Consider the following 23,112-nt stretch of genomic DNA (forward strand, 5'->3'; position numbering starts at 1 on the left):
TCCAAATATCACAGTTCAAATGGTGAAGAGAACAAACACTATTAGGAAATACAAAAAACCTAAAGAAAAGACACCAAGAGACGTACATTACATGGTAGCCAAACCGAAAGAACTGCAAATAAGTCAAGAATAGAGCACTGTCTCAGAGCAACTGATGCAACTTATATTGAAGGAGAATTTTATCGCAAAGATACTAGAAAAAGATGAATGCAAGAGAGATATCTTATGCATTCAATGTTTCTCTGATCAGTTCTAGAGACTTGAACTAATTGGTGAAACATCAAATTCCAGGCTAATTAGTAATTAACAGATGTCTCAGTGGCTAACATGTACTGAACTGAAGCTAAAACCAAAAATGGAAGAGAAAATTAAGATACAATGGGTTAAAGGCAGCAAGAACCTGGTGCCTGTCCCTGGGCCCTTTGATACATCCAAACCCACATCTTGTTACTCCTAAATCAAATTATGTTAACATTATATACAGCCAATGCGGCACAAGGTTACATAATGAGTTACAAAAAAGCAGAGCCGATCAAATTATCAGATATTACAACAGAAATTTACACTTGGTGTATGATCTAACAACAAAAATGTTTTTACAGGCCTACAGGGAGGTTCCCACAGATGCAATCTGTATCTGCGATGAATAATAAGCCAACTCCTCCAGATGTTACAGCAATCACCTATATTTTGGATTACAGCACCATACAAAAGCTTCTAACCGACCACAACTAACCTAGACTAGCATTACTATGTACAAACCCACCATACTGAAATCTACAGGACAAAGTGCTCAGCAGACTTGGTACAAGATCTTTACAAAGCTCAAAAAAGAGCAAAAAATACGTGTATGAAACATTACACATGATGGAACCTACTACATATCTACAATACATAGCTCACAGTAGAGCTTTAAAAGACTGGTGGGCCTGCTGATGCATCCCTATCTAAATTGGATGCCCACGATGTTATATGCTAAAGAAAACAAAATTACAGACAAACATCGCAGGCGCACTAGGGCACTAGGCAGAGACTAGCATTTTCAAACAATTGTCCAATTTAACTCATCTTCCTCCAGATAACCAAATTATGCTGATTTAGTCACGAAAAACAGAGAGTTGCCTCGCGGCTCCCTGAATACGATAATTAGAGAAAATTCTCATGTTAATACTCATGAAAAATGATAGAACCCAAATTCAAATGATTGCGTCAGTTATAGATGCCAATAACAGTTAAGAGATGCATTAAAATTGACATAGAAACCAAAAAGAAAGAAGGAATAATGCAAACTGATCTTTAACTGTCTCAGGAAGAAGGTTAAATGGTCAAACCCTCCCGAACAACACTTCAAATCAGAGCAACGCACAATTGGAATTGTACAAACAAATGCACATCAAGAAAATAATCTACTAGATTTAACATAGTTCAAAAATAGAACTGGCATCCAATGTCTGTCTCTGCATTTCTGCCTGTACTAATGCCATTCAAGAATGAGATGAAACAATATCAATGTAGCACAAATAATCAAACCATATATACAAAATCTTTTAGTTGTACAACCATGCAGATGGGCTGAATTTTTCAGCTATATCTATCAGGAGCAGAGAAATGCAACTTTAAATTCTTTGCCTGAACTCATATGAAGGCCAGCATTGAAAACATGAAGGATCTATAAGTAAGTACCCCTATCCTCTTTTGGAGGATCGGGAGGAGGAGTTGGTGGTGGTGTCACATGAGAAGTTTGCTTGGTCCATAAAACAAATGTCAAAAGCCCTCTAAACGATACAGCTTTTAAAACAATCTTTACTTCAACAAAGAGAAAGAAACCACAAAAACCTAATTCACGGAGGATCTTTCGTTTATTCACACACCAAAAAAAAAGAGAAAAAGGAAAATACCAAAATGTAACAAATTGTCAGCTAACCCATGACTCTGCCATAAATAATCAGAGTACAACAGTGCAGCAGAAATTTAAGTGAGTGAAGCTCACAATATATTTGTTGATCACCTAGAGGCATTATGAAAGCAGCAGCTACCCTATGAGCCATGCAGTGTCACATAAACTTAAAGTTGCTCAAAAATTTCTCCAAGACCACATACAAATTACCGCCACAAGAATTATGACTACCTAACTAATTCACAACAAAAAAAATCCTCAGCTTCGCAAATAAGATGTGTTAATGTACACCCATAGTGGATGATCCGTGCATATAAGCATCACTTTACCACCCAACAGCCATGGCACAGCCAATTTATAGGAACACCACTTGAAATCATTAATTTCATGGCTTTCAAAAATACTATCGTGAAAATTCAGTTTCTTCCCTGGAGAGATAATCAAATAAGGACCAAGTTTGAATAAAAAAAGGCAACAGTACCTCCAAGCATACCTAGATAACAAGGTCTGGCAGCCTAGAAAGGAATAGCCAAGATAAGACAACCCCCCTCCCCCCCCTGCCCCGCGGCCAATATGTGAGCACCCAAACAGGCAAACAAAAGAAGAAAAAACATACACATTTTAATATCACATGAGCAGCGAATTGAAAAAGCCAAGCATCAAGATACATTAAGCCTATTTCTTAGCTTTCAGATTAAACTAATATAACCAACTGAAAGAACTTGGTCAGCAAACAATCATACACAAAAGGGCGCACAACTCTAAGATAATACACAACAAGTTCTAGCAGCTCCAAGAGCTAATTTACGATAATAGTCATAAAACCTACAAATTAACAAAATTAGAAAGCTCAACTCGTTAAGCAAACCCATTGAGTTTTTCAATAAAGTTACTCATAATCTTAGCACAAATAGAAGTTCTGCATCAAATGACGTTTATAGGGAGTAGAATAGAAGGATCTATATCTACTTCCTGGAACCGTAGTAATACTTGACTTACTTCTTTAAGTCCTGAAACCACAGAATATCAGCACCAACACAAAACAGGAAGAACGCCACTGCATACAAGTAGCTGAAGGAAGGACATCACCAAAGGTTAATAATTGCGCCTGTAGTCCTATAAAAGACTTGGAAAATAGATGCACGGCAGCATAGATGAGATCATTCAGAAGGTGCGCGTCTACGTTTCCCATAATTTGTGTCTCTTGATCTAGACCTATGATCCTCCTCCTGAGCTGCTCGGGATTTGCTACGGGATCTTGAAGAAGACTGTCCACGGTCATAGTCTTCCTCATACTCTGATTCACGCTCCTTTTGACGATAGTCCCGGTAACCATCCCTTTCTTCCCTGTATCTGTGCTCTTTATCATGCCTATCTCTGTCATGTTCTCTTTCATCACGATGCCGCCTGTCAGAGTTGCCTGACCAGTCACGCTCAGAACCCCGTTCCTTTTCCCTGGACACAGCACTTGACCTGGCTCCTTTATCATGGCTAACCTCTCCATAGCCATACTCTGATGCATTATCTTCACCCCCATAACTGGACTCTCTAGTTCTCCTGCCATGTTCTTCTCCTCCCCATCCTCCCCCGCTTGTGTCAGTCCACATTCCTGGATGAGGCCCATCCATCCCAGCAGCACTCATCATTCCCATTCCATTTGCAGCCATTCCTCGACCAAAGAATGCAGGGTTGACATGAGGAGCCACTCCAGGAAGACCCATAGGATTAACAGCTGGAAATGGAGGCATCATCCCGGGAAATGCAGGACCTGAAAATCCTCCATAACCAGCTCCTCGACCCATAAAACTGGGATCAAAACCAGGACCCATCATGCCCTGGGGATGCATTAGACCTGCAGGAGGACCACCAAATGCTGGACCTGCAAGTCCTTGCCCAAAAGCTCCACCAGCACCATTGCCAGCTCCAGGATTCACCATCATATTCTTCGATCCCATGGCTCCTCTTCCCCTCACTGGTCCACCCCCAGGTCCTCTGTTAGGCATACCTGGCCCTCCACGCCCCCAACTACCTCTTCCGAAATTCCTCCCAGCATCTCCAGGGGTGTAATTTGGCCCACCTCTACCAACTCCCTCATTCATGGGTCTCCGCCCCTGTGGTTGAGACTGCACCTGGTTTTGAGTTTTGTTCGCATATGAGGAACCCATCTGTTTTATAGTTTGTGGAGTTGCAAATGCGACAACACAGGCTCGCCCATTGAAATTATAACCATTCATTCCTTCTTTGCAAGCAGCTGCAGAAGCTGGGTCAAAAAACTCAACTTGACAATAGCCTTTAGACTTGCCACTAGCTCTCTCATCAAAGAACTTGATCTCCTTTACATTCCCATATTGAGTTAGCACACTCTCAAGCTCAGCATCAGTAGTCCACCAGTGCAATTCTCCAACAAAGAGCATGGTGTTGCCATTCTCCAGAGATGGCCTAAAAGGAGTCTCACTAATAACTGGATTATTCATGTTAACATTCCCACTTGAGTTCAATTGATTAGTTGGCATGTGCGGAACAACTCTTGGTCCAGCCACAACAGAATTCATCAATGGTGTAGCTTCACTGGCATTTTTTTCTGGCATAGCCATAGGATCAGCACCAATTTTCTGGGGCATTGGCATGGATCCTTGGTAACCAGAGTTCCCCGCTTGAGAATTGAGAGTCATTGTAATTGCTGAAGGCCTTGCTTTTTGTGCAGCATCAGCAGGTCGTTCAGTTTCCCTTTCAACTACAGGCCCACCCTTTTGCTGGGGAAATTGGACTTCAGCGCCAGCATACTTCCCTTCTGTTGCAATACCAGGGATTTTCGCCTCCTCTGATCCTAAACCACCAGCCCTTGAGGCAGGAAAACTATCTTTCTGGGCTTGAAAATTCCCATTTCCCGCATCAACAGAAGGAACTGGAACCTCTGACCGCTGCAGCTGTAGGAAACCTTCCCCAATGTTAACATCATTGTAAAGATCATCATATTCATCATCTTCACCCATCATTTCATCCTCTGCTAGAGCAGGAATTGTCCCACTTCCATGGTACTGCATCTTGTGGCTTCCTCCATATTCCTCATCACCATAGTCCAACTGCTCATCTGCTGTTGGATCCATCGAAGGTAACTGAGACTATAAATTAGGAAACTCCACCTGATTTTTAAAGGCATGAAGATGATAGTTAAGTTCATTGTTTTACATATTAAGAAACAAGAAACTTGAATTTCCAACTGCAGCAAAATACACAAGTCTTAATACATATGGTCATTAATGTTAAAGAGGATGAGAAACAGTCTGTATTATATTGTTTTTTTAAAAATTGATAAACCCCCACACCAAACCCCCAAATTCCTACTCCCCAGGGGCCAACAGTGGCTTTTTTCAACTTCCCACCTTGGTCATTCAAACTCCCAATCTTTTGGTTGAAGGATGAAGGGATCCCACTTGACCAACTCTCTTTTATCAAAGATGACTGTTTTAGCTTAGAGAAGAATAAGATCTTAATGTATTGAACAAATATGTGAAAACAAAAGACCATAAACTTTAACTTTAATCTACAGCAAAACAGAAAAAAAAACTAGAACACAATTTCTGATTGGCGATTAACTTAGCATAGAATAACTACAAATAGATTTCCACTTTCAACAAACAAAAAGGAGAGAAATCAAAGTTTAAGCATTTTCAAGCAAGGCATCTTGAGATCTGACGTTATACAAGTAACAACAGCACATAGATCTTTACAAACACGCACATCAGAGTAAAAATTAAATTATATCTCAGCAGTAAAATGGATACCCACCTACATACATCCAAAAAGTCGCAAGAAAACGGGAAATTTTATACATCATGTAAAGGAAATACCAATGAAATGAAATTATGTTCAATACCCAGATCACAAAATACAATCTTGTTCAATACCCATATCACAATTTCAAATAAATATGCAGAAAATCTCGAACAACATGTTTATAGGCAAGGGTATCCGATTGTATGTATCAGTCAACAAATTACAACAACAATACGGGCAAGGATTGCAATTTACCATTGACGAATGCTATTGAAAAATTGAAAAGCTGAGTTTCCGAATCGAAAGGAAAATTGTGCAAAACGCAGAGACCAAAAGATTATTACCGATTTTTTTTTGGGGAAAACTGAAAATGAAACAAGAAGAGTCCTTTTCTTACTTGAGCTCCTCCTCTCAGCTGTAGAGGTTAATCTTCAACTTTGCCCCAATCTCTCTCTCTCTTAATACAGTTCTGCGTTTCGTTCTTCAATGGTTTGATTTGGTAGTCTTCGTCAATGACTGGCCAATCTTTGGAGTGGAAAATTGGCTATTACGATTTTAGTAAGAAAAAATTATATCGGCTTTGGATGAGAAATATAATTACTTTGATTTAATGACATGGTTAAACGAAATTAATTTATTGTCTTATTAGTTAAAAATCTATCCACTTTTTTTTCCGAGAAAAGGCTCAAAATAGTCCATCATCTTTGGGTTAAGACTCAAAGTCATCTTTGAGTTTTTGCAGCATTAATAGTCTCTCATGTTTGCAATATTGGTGCACTTTTGGTCTTCCTTCAAAATTTTGCCTAATTTTTAACATTGATTTTATTCATAATTTATGTATGGAATGTTTAATCGTCATTTTATATATTTAGTAGAAATAATAACTCCATGTGAGAGATTGTGAGAAAAAAAACACCTTATTTGGTTTAGTAGAAATCGTATTGCAGGTAAAGTCGAGAGGTTTATCACGACGATTTCATGTACAATAGTACAAATTTTTCTTTTCTTGCAATGTCATATGTTAAAATGTTCTTAGTTTATCTGCAGTAATATTTATACCGAACAGAACAATGTGTTCTTTTTCTCACCTTCTCTCAGATAGAGTTATTATTTCTACTAAATATATAAAAAGACGATGGGACATTCCTTACATAAAATTATGAACAAAATTAATGTTAAAAAATAGGCAAAAGTTTAGGGAAGGACCAAAAGTGCACCAATATTGCAAATATGAGGGACTATTAGTGCTCTATATGAAAACTCAAGAATTACTTTGGGTCTTAACCCAAAGATGAGGGACTATTTTGGGCCTTCTCTCTTCCCCCTAGGGTGGGCTGGTGGCTCCTTTAATTAATAAAATAAAATCCACAATACAAAAGAAAAACATAAAAACTCCTTTCGTAAAAAAATAAATAACACCTTTTTTTAATTTTGTAGTCTTAAATTAAAATTATATCAAATGTATTAAAATACATTTTTTATCTTGTGGTCTTGAATATGTCAGGTGGAAAATTGAAATTAATGTGTTGTCAAAAAAGGAAAAGCGGACATGAAAGCTCACCGGAGCTCCTCGATCGAGTTAAAAAAGCAATGGACCCATGTCTTCATTCTCAGCTAGAAAGGAATACAATCTATAGGAAGAGCTCAAGGACAAGATGGTTTGATTTGTTGATCTGAATTGCGAACAATGAGCTCAAAAGTTAAGTACTCTTTTATAGCTCGTAAATCATTGAATCTAGTCTTCAACTTGATTGTTGTGAAATTTATATGTATTTGCTTGTTTTGTATATCATAGCTTAATGACTTCTTGATTGACCACTATCACACGGTCGATTGTCTTGGTAATTTATAAAAGATAATATTGTTAATGTGTTAGTCCTCTTTCTTCTTTAGGCTACTATAGTGTAGAAGCATTCCTAGACCCTCACCGAGTACTATAATTTTGACACCAATTCAAATCTATCTCGAGGATTATTCAAAGTTTGACATTTCTAAACATTTACTTCTACTCTCTCATCAATAGGTGACAATAAGATATGATTTGTAGTCTTTAACTAGATATTCTATTTGGTCTATATGAATTTCTCTGTCTCATAACCAAATATTACTGGTGATATGTTTCTTATGTCTAGACAATTGCAAACTTTTATATATAAAAAGAGTTTCAATAGGATGAGCAAAACTAATACCATACAAAGGAACTCTATTGATATATAGAAGTTAATGTACTCATCCAGATATTGTCCTTCGACTTGACTCTCTTCTTTGAATTGTTCTGATACTAAGATTGGGGGTCTTTGATTTGTCAAGGTTTATGATTCCCCTTCGTACATGCAATTCATAGAAGGAGTTAACCTTCAAAATAAAAAATCATGTTAGTAAAAAAAATATTGATCAATATATAGTCTTTTATCTAAACATGTCATGTTTATGATTACATTATGAGTGTCTTTTCATATCAAAATTTGCTCTGCATATGCCACAGTAGTCTAAGGAGGCTCTCATTCCTTCTCAATCACCTTCTTCATTAATAATGAGTTTGTTTCCACAATCAAAGGAAATAATTTTTTCTGTACACAATGTGTTATTCCTTTAAGAATAGGTTTTGCTTTAGTTAGCACATTGGTGGTGTCCTCCAGTCTTATACCTTTTGCAAAAATTAGATTTTCCTAACTACTTTTAGAAGTTCCATCAATATTATATTTGAATCAATTCATCGAATATTTCTCCCAGAACATCAGCTTAGTCATTAGTCATCAATTTAGGACTACAATCTTCAAAGTACTTCACATGTCCGGCCATAAGTAAATATTTTGCATCAATGCATATGTAACTTTCGCCAAGTCGTACAATGTGTTGTTGATTTCATGAATAACTCTACTTTTTCTTTAAGTCTTTGGCTATTTCTCATTTTCCACAATTCTCAAATAATTGTAATTGTGATAGCTTTAAATTGTTGGGTTTTAAAGGTGTGAACAAGAAATGAAGGGTTGTGACTTTCCTGAAGGGTTGTGACCTTTATGAAAGGTTGTGTCTTTTCTAAAGGGTTGTGACCGTTTGAAAGATTGTACCTTTTCCAAAGTGTTGTGACCTTTCTGAAATGTTGTCTTCTTTCCAAAGAGTTGTGACATTTACCCTTTGTTGGCAATAAATAGAGAGGCTTTCTCTTATTTTTCTGCTTCCCTTCTTTTTTAGTACATTTCTTACAAAACAAAATCGATCGATTGTGTCTATGTGTGTGATTCGTTGCTGTCATTTTGAGTTCGTTGAAATTATTGAAGTTTGAGGTACCACTACTTCTTTAATGGTTAATTCGTTTTATCTTAAGAGGAATTAATCCGCAACCTCGGGTACTTGAGGGGATTAAATTTCTTAAGGACACACAATGGGTTCTGTGGACTCGGATAGTTCTTAATTTTTTTCTTTTCATCTTTTATTATTTCTAGTTTGCTAATCTGAATACAAGAGACAACAAGCTTAAGAAATTTAGCCTTAGTGGTATTTTCTGTGGTAAGAAAATTACTTCTATTATTTGTGTTCTTTTTATTAGGAAAAAAAGAAGAAGAAAAAAGAGAATTATTTTATCATATGATAAAAGAGATTTGAGATTAACTAGTACTACTTTAATATGTTCGAGTATATTTTCTGTAGTATGTTTTTCTTGGATAGGTAAGATTATTTTTATTTTCTTTCCAAGTGCATTCACGCATTGCACCCCTTTAGTTTTCTTTTCAATGAGAAAAGTTATTTTGTGCATAAAGGCTAAGATGAACACTTTAATTATTTTTCATACATTCTTGATTTTATATAATTATGAGAAGAAGCAAATGAACATATGTTGCCTCCTAATAATATTTGAACATGAGTTTAGTTTCTTGTTGAAATTAAATGTCTTCTTGAGGAAAATAGGAGTATGATGGAAACTGAGAAAAGAAAAAAAAAATAGCAAGAGAAGTGACTTGCATGAAATCATTGCTGACATATAGAATATGATTCAATGAGAGCAAAAATCAGGTTCTATCTTTATTCCCTTGATTATTATTTTCTTTTTCTATCATTTATAAGTTATGAGATTTATTTCATAAATGTTAGGATAGATGGTCATTATGTGATGTTTTCAGAATATGTCTTTATTATTAATATGTATTCTGTTTAGAGGAGGAAAAAAAAACTTTTGTAGTTTTCTACTCCATGTAAAATTTGATTGTGTTTGACTTTTGGAGACTAAAATCTTCTGATTTTTTTACTCCTTTGGTTTGAAGAATATATGAACTTCACGAACAGATCATATTGTGCATTGGTTTGAAGAATATAGAAACTTCGCTAATCTATTAAATATTCTGTTTGAATGAATATTCTGACTTGAAGAGTACAAAATCTTTGTTAGGAATATTAAGGCTAAATGATTTGAAAAAGATAAAATTTTCATCGTTAGCTAGAAACAATATTGTATTTGAGGTTTCTGGAGATTAAAACCTTTTTTGGTTTACTACTCTGTTTGAATGTGAAACTGATTCAAAGAATATAAAAACTTCATCAGAATTCAAGGTTCATTCAGTTAACGATTAGAAGAATATAAAACCTTCATCAGAATTCAAGGTTCATTCGGTTAACAATTAGAAGAATATAAAACCTTCATCATTAAACTAGAAATAATTTGTATAAAGATTGAATCTTTATTGTTAGTATTCTAAATACTAAGTGGTCTGTCTAGTTGTGACAGAAAGAGAAAAAAACACTAATAACATAAAATTAGTGATTTTTGTGTCTGCAATAAGTGTTTCTATAGATTAAATCTCCAAAAGAAGGCTTCATGTTGTCAATGTGTCTTTTGATGGTATACAATTTGAAAGCATGGAAAAAAATATGTGGAAAATAATTTCAAATACTTGAAAAATATTTTTGAGAACATATTTAAAATGTGGGAGGTTCTTTACTTGTGATAAAGATAAAATTAGACTTTCTATCTAATTTAAATTTAAAAGTACAAGATATGAAATTTAATGACATTCTTTTATTATGTTAGACCCATAAAATTCTTAGAGTATATTTGATATTATGGTCGTTGAGTCTCTCTTTACTAGTTTATGATATGACTAGTATAAAACCACAAAATTATATTACTCATTCAAAAGAATTGTATTCTTTGATGAAAAAGTGTTACTTAAAATATTGTGATTTTTCATGAAAAGATATGTCTATTAAAATAAATTTATTTGTAAAGACATGAACATTGGTGAAAAGTGATATATTATGTTTGTGTTGTAAAACAAACATTTGGGTCATATTGCCCTTATTGGACCAATGAGACTATGGTCATAGGTAATTCTATAACAAATTGAATGTTATGGAAAGGTCCTTCAGAAAAGGACATCTGACAAGGTGTTGAATCTAAAGCAATGCCTGTATTTGACAAAGTTATAAAAAGTAAAGAACAAAATATTTGTAGGAAAAAGTTACCTCACAGAAGGTCTTTTCAAACTCATTATTTATATTGTTCTTACTTACTTGAATCAAATTGTTTGTGACATGACTGCTTAGGACATGTCAATTACAAAACCTTGCAAAAACTTATCAACTTAGAAGTTTTGCCTAACTTCTAGTGCAATAAATCAAAATGTCAAGTATGTGTTGTTGAAATTATTTTTAATCCCTTAGAATTGATTTACACTGACATTTGTGATATGAAGTCAACACCATCTCGTGGTGGAAAATTGTTTCATAAATTTTATTGACAATTGCACTAGATATTGTTATGTCTATTTGCTGAATAATAAGGATGACGCAATAGAAACATATAGGCAATATAAAATTGAAGTTGAAAATCAGTTGGATAACAAGATTTCATGATTAGAAGTGGTAGATGTTGAGAATATGAATCTTCTTTTGCAGAAATATGTTTCGAAAATTGAATCATCCATCAAATTACTGCACATACTTACCTCAATCTAATGAAATTGTTGACAGAAAAAAGAAAAGACTGAACTTTGAAGGAAATGTTGAATGTCCTACTTACAAGTTCAGGTTTACCACAAAATTTATGGGGGGGGGGGGGGGGGGGGGGGGGGGGNAAAGAGAACAACAAAGAGTTTGTCTGTTCAGAAAGAGAGAAACAAAAAGTTTTATTTGTTAGTAAAGGGAGTAACAAATAAAAACTTTTGTTTGTTTAAGGAAGGGAGCAACAAAAAGTTTTGTTTGTTCATGCTTTGTTGTATCGTGATATAGAATTGCTTGCCGTCCCTTAAAAGTACATACAAGCAATAACTCTCGAAAGATAGTGATCTAACTATTTTAAATACAGTCTATTTGATATGAGAAATGGAATTGAGGGAACTATTTCCAAACAGGTCAAAATAGGACCTAAGACTGTGGATTGTATGTTCATTGGATATGCTAAAAATAGTAAAGCATGTCAATTTATGGTTCATAAGTCCGAACCGTCGGATAGTCAAGTGAAGGGTCTAAATGACCTTGGAACGAACCAAAAGAGAATGTACTTAATAAAGAGATTCAGAGTCGTAGTAAATATCAATGGACAAATTACTTCCTTCGAGTTTGATTTTGTAACATTTCTTCTTGAAAATGAGTCTCATTCGAAGAAGTTATGCCCTCTATGGACTCATTCTTTTTGGAAAGAGGTTGTCAATAGTATGATAGATTCAATCTTGAGCAACCATACTTGAGAGTTGGTTGATCTTCCTCCTGGAAATAAACCTTTGGGTTTAAAGTGGATCTAAAAAAAAAGGAAAAGAAAGTTGATGAAACTATTGACAAATACAAAGCAAGACTTGTTGTCATAGGCTTTAGACAATAAGAAAGTCTTGATTATTTTGACACATAATAGCCACTAACTAGGATTACATCAATTCAGATGTTAATTGCGCTAGTTTCAGTATATGACTTTCAAATTCGTCAAAATGGATGTGAATTTTTTTTATAAAAAAATGGAGAATTGAAGGACGAAATTACATGGAACAACCCGAGGACTTTGTGGTTCCTGGTAAAGAAAAGAAAGTCTGTAAACTTGTTAAGTCACTTTGTGGACTATTAACATGCGCACAAATAATGACATGCAAAATTTGACCAAACTATGTTGGCAAATGAATTCAAGATTAATGAGTGTGATAATTGTTTTTACATTAAAGACACTCCAAATCACAAGGTCATTGTTTGTTTTTATGTTGATGACATGTTGATATCACAGGAGACATTTTTGACATAAATGCTAGAAAGTAACTTCGATATGAAAGACATTGAAGTTACTAATGTGATTGAAAAGGTACTTGACAAGTTCAAGTATTTGGATTTCAATATAGTCAAGACTCCAATAAATGTGATTTTTGTACTTCAAAAGAATGAAGAAAAAAGTGACTCACAATTGGATTATGCTAGAGTATTAAGAAGTATGATATATATCATGAAGTGTACGCGATTAGATATAACATATGCTATTAGTAAACTGAGTCGGTTCACGAGTAATCTCAATCAAACTCATTGGATGACAATGAAAAGAGTTTTGAAGTATTTAAAATATACTTAAAAACTATTGTTTTGCATTATAACTAATATTCAACAGTATTGGAAGAATATAGTGATGCAAATTGAATCACCAGGTCAAATGAAGTAAAATCCACGAGTGAATATGTATTTACTCTTCATGGAGGAGCAATCTCTTGGAAATCTTCCAAACAAAAATGTATCACTCGCTTTTCTATGAAATCTGAGCTTATCATTCTAGATAAGGCTGGTGAAGAAGGTGAATGACTCCAAAATTTCTTGAAAGATTTTTGGCCAAAACCTTTAGTTCCAGTATGCATACACTGTGAGAGTTAATTTGCAATAGGTAGGGCATGGAGCATGATCTATAACGGAAAGTCTCATCAAATATGACGTAGACATAATATCGTTAGAGAACTACTCTCTAGTGGAATTATCATAATTGGCTATGTAAAGTCAAAGGATAATTGTCGGATCCACTTACAAAAGGCCTAACTAGAGAGGAAGTTGATATATTATCAAAGGGAATGAGACTATGGCCGATGACAAGTCATTGTGACGGTAACTCTATCTAGAAGACTGGAGATCCCAAGATCTAAGTTCAAGGAGATCAAACAAAGTCATTGATAACGGTTCAACATTGTCAAAATATTTTTTTATAGTTCATTCTCATGATAAGACAATGTTCAGTAACAAGGATAAATGCATTAGGACTTTTTAATGGTTTCTAAGTTTGATACAAGGTATATCAAATAATGTATCTACGGATAACACATTTAGAAATCACCTATGTAAGTGTGAAGTGTAAGCCGCTTCAAGGAGAATCCAGTAAGGCCAGTTCTCTATCTACTTATAAACCAAGACGTGTTCATGGATGAAACGAACAAAACAATGAGAACCAAAAACAGTTCAAGGGTTGATTGTGTGACTTATGTTGTCTAGGTATACACCAAAGCTCGACGGTTCAAAGATATCAAATCTACCGATTGACCGAGTATATCCGATATATGTTCACTACGGAAAGTTCAAAGGGAAACCCACTTATCCAGATACAATCAATCCTTACTTATGAATCACACAGTTTTTCATACATATGTTTTAACAATAACCATTACCTATTCATGTGGGAGATTGTTGGGTTTTAAAGGTGTGAACATGAAATGAAGGGTTGTGACTCTCCTGAAGGGTTGTGACTTTGACGAAAGGTTGTGACTTTTATGAAAGGTTGTGTCTTTTATAAAGGGTTGTGACTGTTTGAAAGGTTGTGCCTTTTCCAAAGTGTTGTGACCTTTTTGAAAGACTGTCTTCTTTCCAAAGAGTTGTAACATGTACCCTTTGTTGGCTATAAATAGAGAGACTTTCTCTCATTTTTCTCCATCAAATTCTTTTCTTCTTTTTGCATACATTTCTTACAAAACAAAATCGATCAATCGTGTCTGTGTGTGTGATTCATTGCTGTCATTTTGAGTTCGTTGAAATTATTGAAGTTTGAGGTACCACTACTTCTTTAATGGTTAATCTGTTTTATTTTGGGAGGAATTAATCTGAAACCTCGGGTACTTGAGGGGATTAAATTTCTTAAGGACACACAGTGGATTCTGTGGACTCGAATTGTTCTTTGTTTTTGTCTTTTCATCTTTTATTATTTCTGGTTTGCTAATTTGAATACAAGAGACAACAAGAATATAAGTAATTTTCTTACCACAGAAAATACCATTAAGGCTAAATTTCTTAAGCTTATTGTCTCCTGTATTCATATTAGCAAATCAGAAATAATAAAAGGTCACAAAACCTTATGCTCTGATACCACGTTTGTCACGACCCAAGAGTACCCCCTAGACGTAACACGACGTATTTGACCCCAAGGGGGTCTCATACAAGCCTCTAGCATCATCATTACATAAGACATACAAATAATGCGGAAAAAATTAAAATTTTTATAATAGAAGTCAAACTTCATTTTTCATAAAGGAAAATCATAGGAATCTAGACTTTGTCTCAACATAGGAATACAAATGTTGGGACTTATCCCTTTACATCAATAAAAGTCTCAACATGAGAAGTACAATAGAAACTAAGAAATGGATAATCCGTCCTCGAATGTGAGGACTCACCACAACCTGGAGATAAGCAATCCAAGTCTTCTTTAACAAAGGAAAGTGTATGTCACCTAGCTGAATGTACACTTATCAAAATGTAGAAGGAGAAGAGGTTAGCACAAATATGTACTAAGTATGGAAACATGCATAAAATTCTTGAAATATGATAAAAGGACATTTTAGTTGAAAAGTATGCCTTTGTCAAGTTTAGAAACCAACATACATTTACAATGTACAATAAGCCATAATCACTTTTATACTCATTACATAGTAATATCAGCACCTTAGCAACCCCTAAGGAACACTTGTGCAATGTATGAGTGGCATCCCATAATACCAACCCTACTAAGCACCCCCTTGAAGCTACCTTGGTCATGCATGTCATCTTTAGAACTCATTATAATCATTAGTCACAAATAAGGAAATATTCATGTACATTACTTTGAATATAAGGAAAGTCATTCATAACAACTAACCATTCAACACACATGTATATATTTGTATCTCATCATAATATAAAGGAACCATCCCACAACATCCTACTAAGTCCATTTGTGCAATGTGGAAGTGAAGTCCCATACCCCCACTCCTACGAAGTAAACTCACCAAGAAGTAATAGTATAGTTTATGTCTCATTCATTATCTTTCGTTTAGGGAAGAATAGCCATAACCGACATAGACCATGTGAGCTACATGGAATCTGGTGTCATGTAACCCCACACCGAAAGAAGGTGTCCTACTTGCCTAAGGTAGAACTAAACGTGTTAGCTTCTAGGTGGATCCACTAGCTAAGTCCTATGTTGGCACATAGTTATGGGATAGGGAGATAGCTTCTAGAAACCCTACCTCTTACATTGGCGGATGAACTTTCATCTCATGAGTTTACTTTAGATGACCCGACCTATTGCATTGACGGAAGGGCCTTTACCTCATTGTCCATATCTACTCGGTACTAAGCATTATTTCCCAATTTATATATAATTAGTCTTGAAGTGCATTTATATGTGTGAAGGAATGCTCTAACCTTCATTCACTACAATTTATCAAAATAGCTCATAGATTCATTAAAGGTAAGAATATACTTTCAACCTTAGAATCAATCATTAATATGTGAGTAGAACTGTCACATTACATTCATAGTGTTTTCATGAGAATAGACTTTCAATCAACACAATAACATCATCATCATCCTAGACTATTCATGCATCATCAAGTGTAAGGGTAAGGGAAGAACAAACTTTCAACAATACCATACTTTACACATTAGTCATAGGAGATTTACTTTCTAGGTGAATCAATAGGTTATACTCAACTTTCATCAATATGTACAAACCCTAGCAATTTACCCCTTTCAAGGTCATGAATCATGTCTCACAATTACACCTAAAGATACTACAATAGGCATGAATAAAACAAGATTCAATAACGATATTAACATAGATACAATTCATAATAATCATCTTGCATTAATACACCCATCACAATTCATGAAATTGGGTCATGGGGGTGTTCATGGGTTCATGGGGAATTTTACAATGAAAATTACTATTAAACATCAAATTATCCATAATATAATGCAATTAACATAATAAAATCGTTTTTAGGAAGAACCCATGGTTAGAATGAAAACCCTAGTTTTTGAATAAGTTACCAATTTCGAAATCAAGAGTTGAAGGGCGTCATGGAGAAAAATGTTCCATGAATCAAGGTTCCCATACCTTAATTGATGTTTTCCCATGAAATTGGAGTGAAAATCTTGGAGCTTGAACCCTAATCTTGACCTTCTTCTTTGTTCTTCAATGGAGTTTAAAGAGAGGATATTTTTAGGAGGGAAGTTGGTTGAGTTTTGAGTTTGTGATTTATGAGAGTTAAAAAGAGAGTTTAATAGTTAATATATGCTTATATATGTCTAAATAACTAATTTAAACCGTCCTTACCTTTTAATAATTAAAATAAAACTTACCTAATTTAATTACCCCTTGGCCGAGATCTTTGATAGCATTGCAGACCACGTTCACGACTCCTTCACCTACGGATCGTAGGTGGGGCTACGCCTCGTGCTATGCAGTCGTCGTTTGGATCAGAGAGGGGAAGATTAAGGTAAGGGTGAGGAGACTAAATCTCAACTCACGAGACCCTTCCACGGGGCATGAGTTGATCCACGGATCGTACTGCACCCTTGTGGAATGGTACTGAGGCTAGGAAATTTTTGGGTTTCTAGGAGAAAACCAAGTGTTGACTCACGACCCCCACCTACGGGGAGTGAGTCAACCCACGACTCGTAGGTGCCCTCTCGTGGGTCAAGCTGGTGTTTGACAGCTTTTAGGCAGCCCCTTGGTCCCCCTCAAGGACCCTTGGGTGGTCCTTTGTAGGGCCATGCCTTGACATTTAGGGACTAACACCTTAGTACTAGGTTAGGGAAGTTATTTTACGACTCTTATCTTGACGTTAACCCTTTTTAGGACACTAGGCATCATGTTAGGCTCTAGCTTAGGTCATTAGATTTTTGGGATGTTACATTATCTCCTCCTTAGGAACATTCGTCCCCGAATGATGACTAAAACACCAAACTAATTTAGAAACTCTAGACTAGCAGCCAATCATGCATGAAACATAAAAAATGTGCAAAAACTAAAAATGCCCTAATCACATCATGCACAATTTCAAATGAGGAAACTTCAACTTCCTTCTACAACATGGCCAATGCAATACAAGAAAGTAGGAACTCCATCTACTAATCCAATATGCATGAAACTCATCAATTTTCATCAACATGGGAGGAACTACCTTCTCCAACTCATACAAGCTCAACACAATAATGTAGTGTCAATATGTCATCTCATCAACACATCATTAAGCATGTTCATCAATTTACCTCATGAAGTCAAAAATGCAATCATCATACAAAAATGCAATTCAACATGAGGAACATATAAATCATGAAAACTCAATTTATGCTTTTAACATGAATTCTCACAAGAACAAGTACAATATAAGGAAATCATGGAAAAGTCACTCACACACATGACTCCTAAAACACTAAAGCCTCAAGAGGAATTATTTACCTCAAGTTTGAATGGGGGTAGAAGGAAAAATATGAGGATAATGGGACTTCATATCGGTCTCGGCCTCCCAAGTAGCACCCTCAACTAAGTGATTCCTCCATAAAACCTTAACGGATGCTACTTCCTTATTTATCAACCTCTTCACTTGCCGATCCAAGATCTCAACCGGGACCTCTTTATAAGAAAGGTTTTCATCAACTCCTAAACCCTCTAAAGGAAGGATGTATATCGGATCACCAATACACATCTTGAGCATGGAAACATGAAACACCGGGTGAACCGGGGCCAACTCATTTGGCAAGTCCATTTCATATGCAACTTTTCTAATGCGTTTCAAGATTTGGTATGGGCCTACAAACCGGGGACTAAGCTTCCCCTTCTTACCAAATCTCATCACACCCTTCATAGGTGAGATTTTCAAGTAGACCCAATCACCAACCTCAAATTCAAGATCCCTCCTTCTAACATCGGCATAAGACTTTTGCCAACTTTGGGCCGTCTTCAAACAATCTCTAATGAGTCAAACTTTTTCAATAGCATCATAAACTAGTTCGAGACCAATTAGAGCAAACTCACCTACTTCAAACTACCCAATCGGAAATCTACACCTCCTACCATATAGGACTTCAAACGGAGCCATGACAATGCTTGAATGATAACTATTGTTGTAGGCAAATTCTATCAGTGAGAGATGATTATCCCAATTACACTTGAAATCAATCACACACACCCTCAACATGTCCTCTAAGGTTTGAATGATGTGTTTCGCTTGACCATCCGTTTGAGGGTGGGAAGAGGTACTAAGTTTAACATTTGTACCAAGCCCTTGTTGGAACGCCTTCCAAAAATGTGAAGTAAATTGAGCACCCCGGTCTGAAATGATAGACAAAGGAACCCCATGCAACTTCATTACCTCCTTGATGTGCAATTTGACATAGTCTTCCACCGAAAAAGTAACCTTAACGGGAATGAAGTGGGCTGATTTAGTCAACCTATCAACAATGACCCAAATAGAATCATGTTGCCTTTGAGTACGAGGCAAACCCACCACAAAGTCCATGTTCACTTCCTCCCACTTCCAAGTGGGAATATTTATATCTTACAATAAACCTCCTAGTTTAAAGTGTTTGACTTTAACTTGTTGACAATTTGGACACTTGGCCACAAAACCCGCTATACCCTTTTTCATGCCATTCCACCAATAGTCTTCCCGTAGATCACGGTACATCTTGGTGGCTCCCAGATGAATAGAATACCGCAAACCATGAGGCTCTTCTAAAATTTTCTCTCTCAAGCCATCAACATCCGGAACACATAATCTACCTTGGTACCTAAGCACCCCATTTTCCCCTTGGGAGATAACCTTAATGGACTTGTTGAGAATCGATTCTTTCAATTCCATCGAAATAAGATCAAGATATTGCTTAGACTTTACATCAACCACAAAGGACGATTCGAAACAATGATGAGCCATAACTCCACCCTTGGTGGAGTCCACAAGTTGGACACCTAGATGGGCCAACCTATGTACATCACGAACCAATTCCTTCTTCTCATCTTCTACATGAGCCACACTACTTATGGACGATCTACTTAAGGTATCTGCAACTATATTAGCTTTGCCAGGGTGGTATAAGACACTCATGTCATAATCTTTCAAAAGTTCTAACCACCTTCTTTGTCATAAATTCAAATCTTTTTGGCTAAACACATATTGAAGGATCTTGTGGTTGGTAAACACATCTACGTGCACACCATATAGGTAGTGTCTTCATATCTTTAAGGCAAACACCACCGCCGCTAGTTCGAGATCATGAGTTGGATAATTATTTTCATGTACCGTGAGTTGCCTTGAAGCATAGGCAATAACTGTAACACCCAGACTTTTCTAAACGTCTAAATTAATTTGTACATTCGTGGAAAGACAAAGAGGGTGAGTAATAAATCAAAAATGATGTGGTATGTCATATTTTAAGTGTTCAAGGGTTGTATCTCAAGTTTTGAAGTTAAGTAAGTGGCAAAATAAAAGTTGGCGAAAGTTATCGTAAGTTCCTTTTTAAAGATTTCTCTGAAATTTGGGTCAAATGTATTAGATGTTTTCTCCCAATATATAAAGAGTTAAAAGGCCTATTACCCATTAGATAGAAGGCCTACGAGTCTAGTTTGCAACACACAAAACCCCGTATCAAACCGACATCAGAGTAAAAAGTTATGAGGGTTTTAATAGGGACTGCCGGGGTAGAATCCGGGTCGGGTAAAAAATATGGTATGTCGGCTTATTTAACGTTTTAAGCCATGAAAATATTCCATTTCAGTTCCAAACCAGAGAGAAAGCTTAAGAGAGAGTACCTATGGAGTTCTAGCATTATGAAGGTTAATTTTTAATGATTTCTACCACTAAACATTGCCCCCGTGCCTATAAACGTAATACCTACACGTGGTAATCATTTTCCCCTTATATTAGCTGTGTTTGGAGCTGATTTTTGAAGATATAAATTTGTAGTTATTGGTGTTTCTTCAAGGTTTTAACTTGTTAAACTAAGGTAATCATCTCAGGACTCTTTTATGATTGTTTTTACAAATTTCTACGGACGTTTCGACAAGTTGGGGCAATATGGCATATCTGCCGATTTAAGATTAATTATGAACTATATATAGGTGTGTACCAGTTGTGTATATATGGTGTTTGCGAAGCTTAGGACATAAGGAACAACTTTTGTGAAGGAACTACGACCTTTCGAGCGTTCATTGGAAAGGTATGTTAAGGTTATTCCCTTTGTCGACAAGTTTCCTTAGAGGTAGTTTACGTTGGTGATCTTATAGATGTAATTCTGAGTGGTTGGTTGATTAAGTGGTTATAAACCCTCATTTTAGGGACTCATAATCTGTTAAGAACGACCCTAAATTAGGAACGGCTTGAAGATTATTCATATATATTGTTTATAGCTAAATTGCTCGCCTTTAGCCTATTCAATTATTTGTTGTCTCCCTTGGGGCTATTGTAGTTAGTTGTTGAGCAATGAACTGCCTATAGGGGCTATGATGTTGTCTAATAGGACTATGTTATTTCCAAAGAGGGATATATGTTGTCCACAGGGTTATATTGATGCCAAAGAGTGTTATGTGTTGCCTACGGGGCTATTTTGATGTCAAAGAGGGCTATGTGTTGCCTACTGGTCTATGTTGATGCAAAAGAGGGTTATGTGCAGCCCATAGAGCTATGATGTTGCCTAAGAGGGCTATGTGCTGCCTACAGGGCTATATCGTTGCCAAAAAGGGCTATGCAACTTTTTACAAAGACAAAGGGCTACCGATAAGGTTATGTAGATTGATTTGGCACCTTCTAGGCTTATGGGGGGCCTAAGTAGGTGGTATGTTGTTTGTACCTACGGGGCTTATGGGGGATTGGTTAGGTTGATGTTTGATCATTATTATATTTTATTAGATTCAGTAGTGGGTTGCATTCTTATCTAAATTTGATTTCCTTACATGATTGCTTTTGATATATTATGATACCTTCTTATTTAGTCCACAACCTTTCATACTCTGTATATTATTTTGTACTGATGCCCCATTGCCTGGGGGCGCTGCATTTATGCATGCAGGTCTTGACAGACGACCGAGTAGACCTCCTCAATAGCAGGATTGACTCCTATCTGGTTGGCTAGCCCCTTTCCTCCGGAGCTGCCAGAGTTGGGAGGTTTGTTACCTTTTGTTGTATATATCTTTATGGGTAGGCTGGGGCCCCGTCCCGCCAATATTTACTACTCTTTGAGGCTTGCAGACTAGTGTGTGGGGTGTACAACTAGGTTATGGCCATGCTGGCCTAGTTTTATGGGTTTGTTGAAGCTTGTGAGTTGTTTGATGTATTGTCTTGATATATACCTGCTTCCAGTTTTTGTATAGATATCATGGTGGCCTCGACGGCCCAGTCAGGACTTCTCTGCTAGTTGGCTATTTATTTATATGAACACTTGGGAGTAGCTGTTTCTTTTATATATATGTTGACAGGGGCGTTACCGGTCGTGGTCTTAGTTTTTAGCCGGGATATACTAGTTTGTTTTCTTGATTGCGTGTGTCTACCATGCGCTAGTAGCAAATGGTTTAGCAAGGTCGGCTCGGGCCTGCGTTTTGGCATTAGGAGCCAGTTGGGCCCCTTTAGTTTAGGGCATGACAAACTTGGTATCTGAGCAACGTCGTATCCTAGGGAGTCTGTAAGCCATGTCTAGTAGAGTCTTGTTTATAAATGTGTTGTGCACCACATTCGATAAGCCAGAAGCTATCGGGCATGTTAGAATGACTATCCTTCTTTTTGCTCACCTTGTGCTATGAGCAGTGTCTTAAGGGTTGAGATTTCTAGCTTATAATTGATACTTATATGCAAATAGAGATGACTGACACTAGACAGACCACAACTAGCCAGGGGCTAGATACAACTACAAGCGGGGGTACCGACAAGGTACCACATGTGGAGGTAGCCCATTGTGAGACCCAGAGGGAGACATCTTCTCAGCCCCATATAGCTTCTCCACTGCTTCAGGAGCCTCTGAGGGCTACAGGACTTCTGGCTCCACCAGCAGTACCACCTCAAGTTCCTCCTATTCCATCTTATGAGGATTTCAAGAGTGCAATATGTATGTTAGCACAGTCAGTAGCTGCACAACGCCAGCCAGTTGCGCCAGATGTTGCTGGACCTTCTGAAGGGCTCGAAAGTTCAAGAGTTCATGAATTTCTTGCCTTGAATTTTCCACAGTTTACAGGGACATATCACAGAGAG

The 23,112-nt window shown here is 36.4% G+C and overlaps 2 protein-coding genes across 4 annotated transcripts in view; both read right to left on the reverse strand.

The window, feature by feature from the left end:
* Positions 1-512: 512 nt before the first annotated feature.
* On the reverse strand, positions 513-6,213 carry LOC125866729 (uncharacterized). 3 transcript variants are annotated; one of them, XR_007446557.1, is made up of 3 exons: positions 6,072-6,213; positions 2,897-5,040; positions 513-1,133 (listed from the first exon to the last, which is right to left on the reverse strand). XR_007446557.1 is itself a non-coding variant. In XM_049547070.1 (2 exons), the coding sequence occupies exon 2, from the start codon at positions 5,002-5,004 to the stop codon at positions 3,058-3,060; it is 1,947 nt and encodes a 648-aa protein (XP_049403027.1). In that variant the 5' UTR covers positions 5,005-5,040; positions 6,072-6,213; the 3' UTR covers positions 2,770-3,057. The 3 variants fall into 3 exon arrangements, 1 of the variants encoding a protein (XP_049403027.1); XR_007446558.1 differs by having other exon boundaries at positions 6,019-6,140; XM_049547070.1 differs by lacking the exon at positions 513-1,133 and having other exon boundaries at positions 2,770-5,040.
* LOC125866761 (uncharacterized) overlaps positions 2,405-23,112 on the reverse strand; it is a 174,795-nt gene continuing 154,087 nt past the window's right edge. Inside the window, exon 3 of the mRNA XM_049547111.1 lies at positions 2,405-2,414. The gene's annotated coding sequence lies outside the window, so the exon portion shown is untranslated. The remainder of the gene's footprint in view (positions 2,415-23,112) is intronic.

Source organism: Solanum stenotomum, chromosome 6 (genome assembly GCF_019186545.1).
Source record: "Solanum stenotomum isolate F172 chromosome 6, ASM1918654v1, whole genome shotgun sequence".
Classification (NCBI taxonomy): domain Eukaryota; kingdom Viridiplantae; phylum Streptophyta; class Magnoliopsida; order Solanales; family Solanaceae; genus Solanum; species Solanum stenotomum.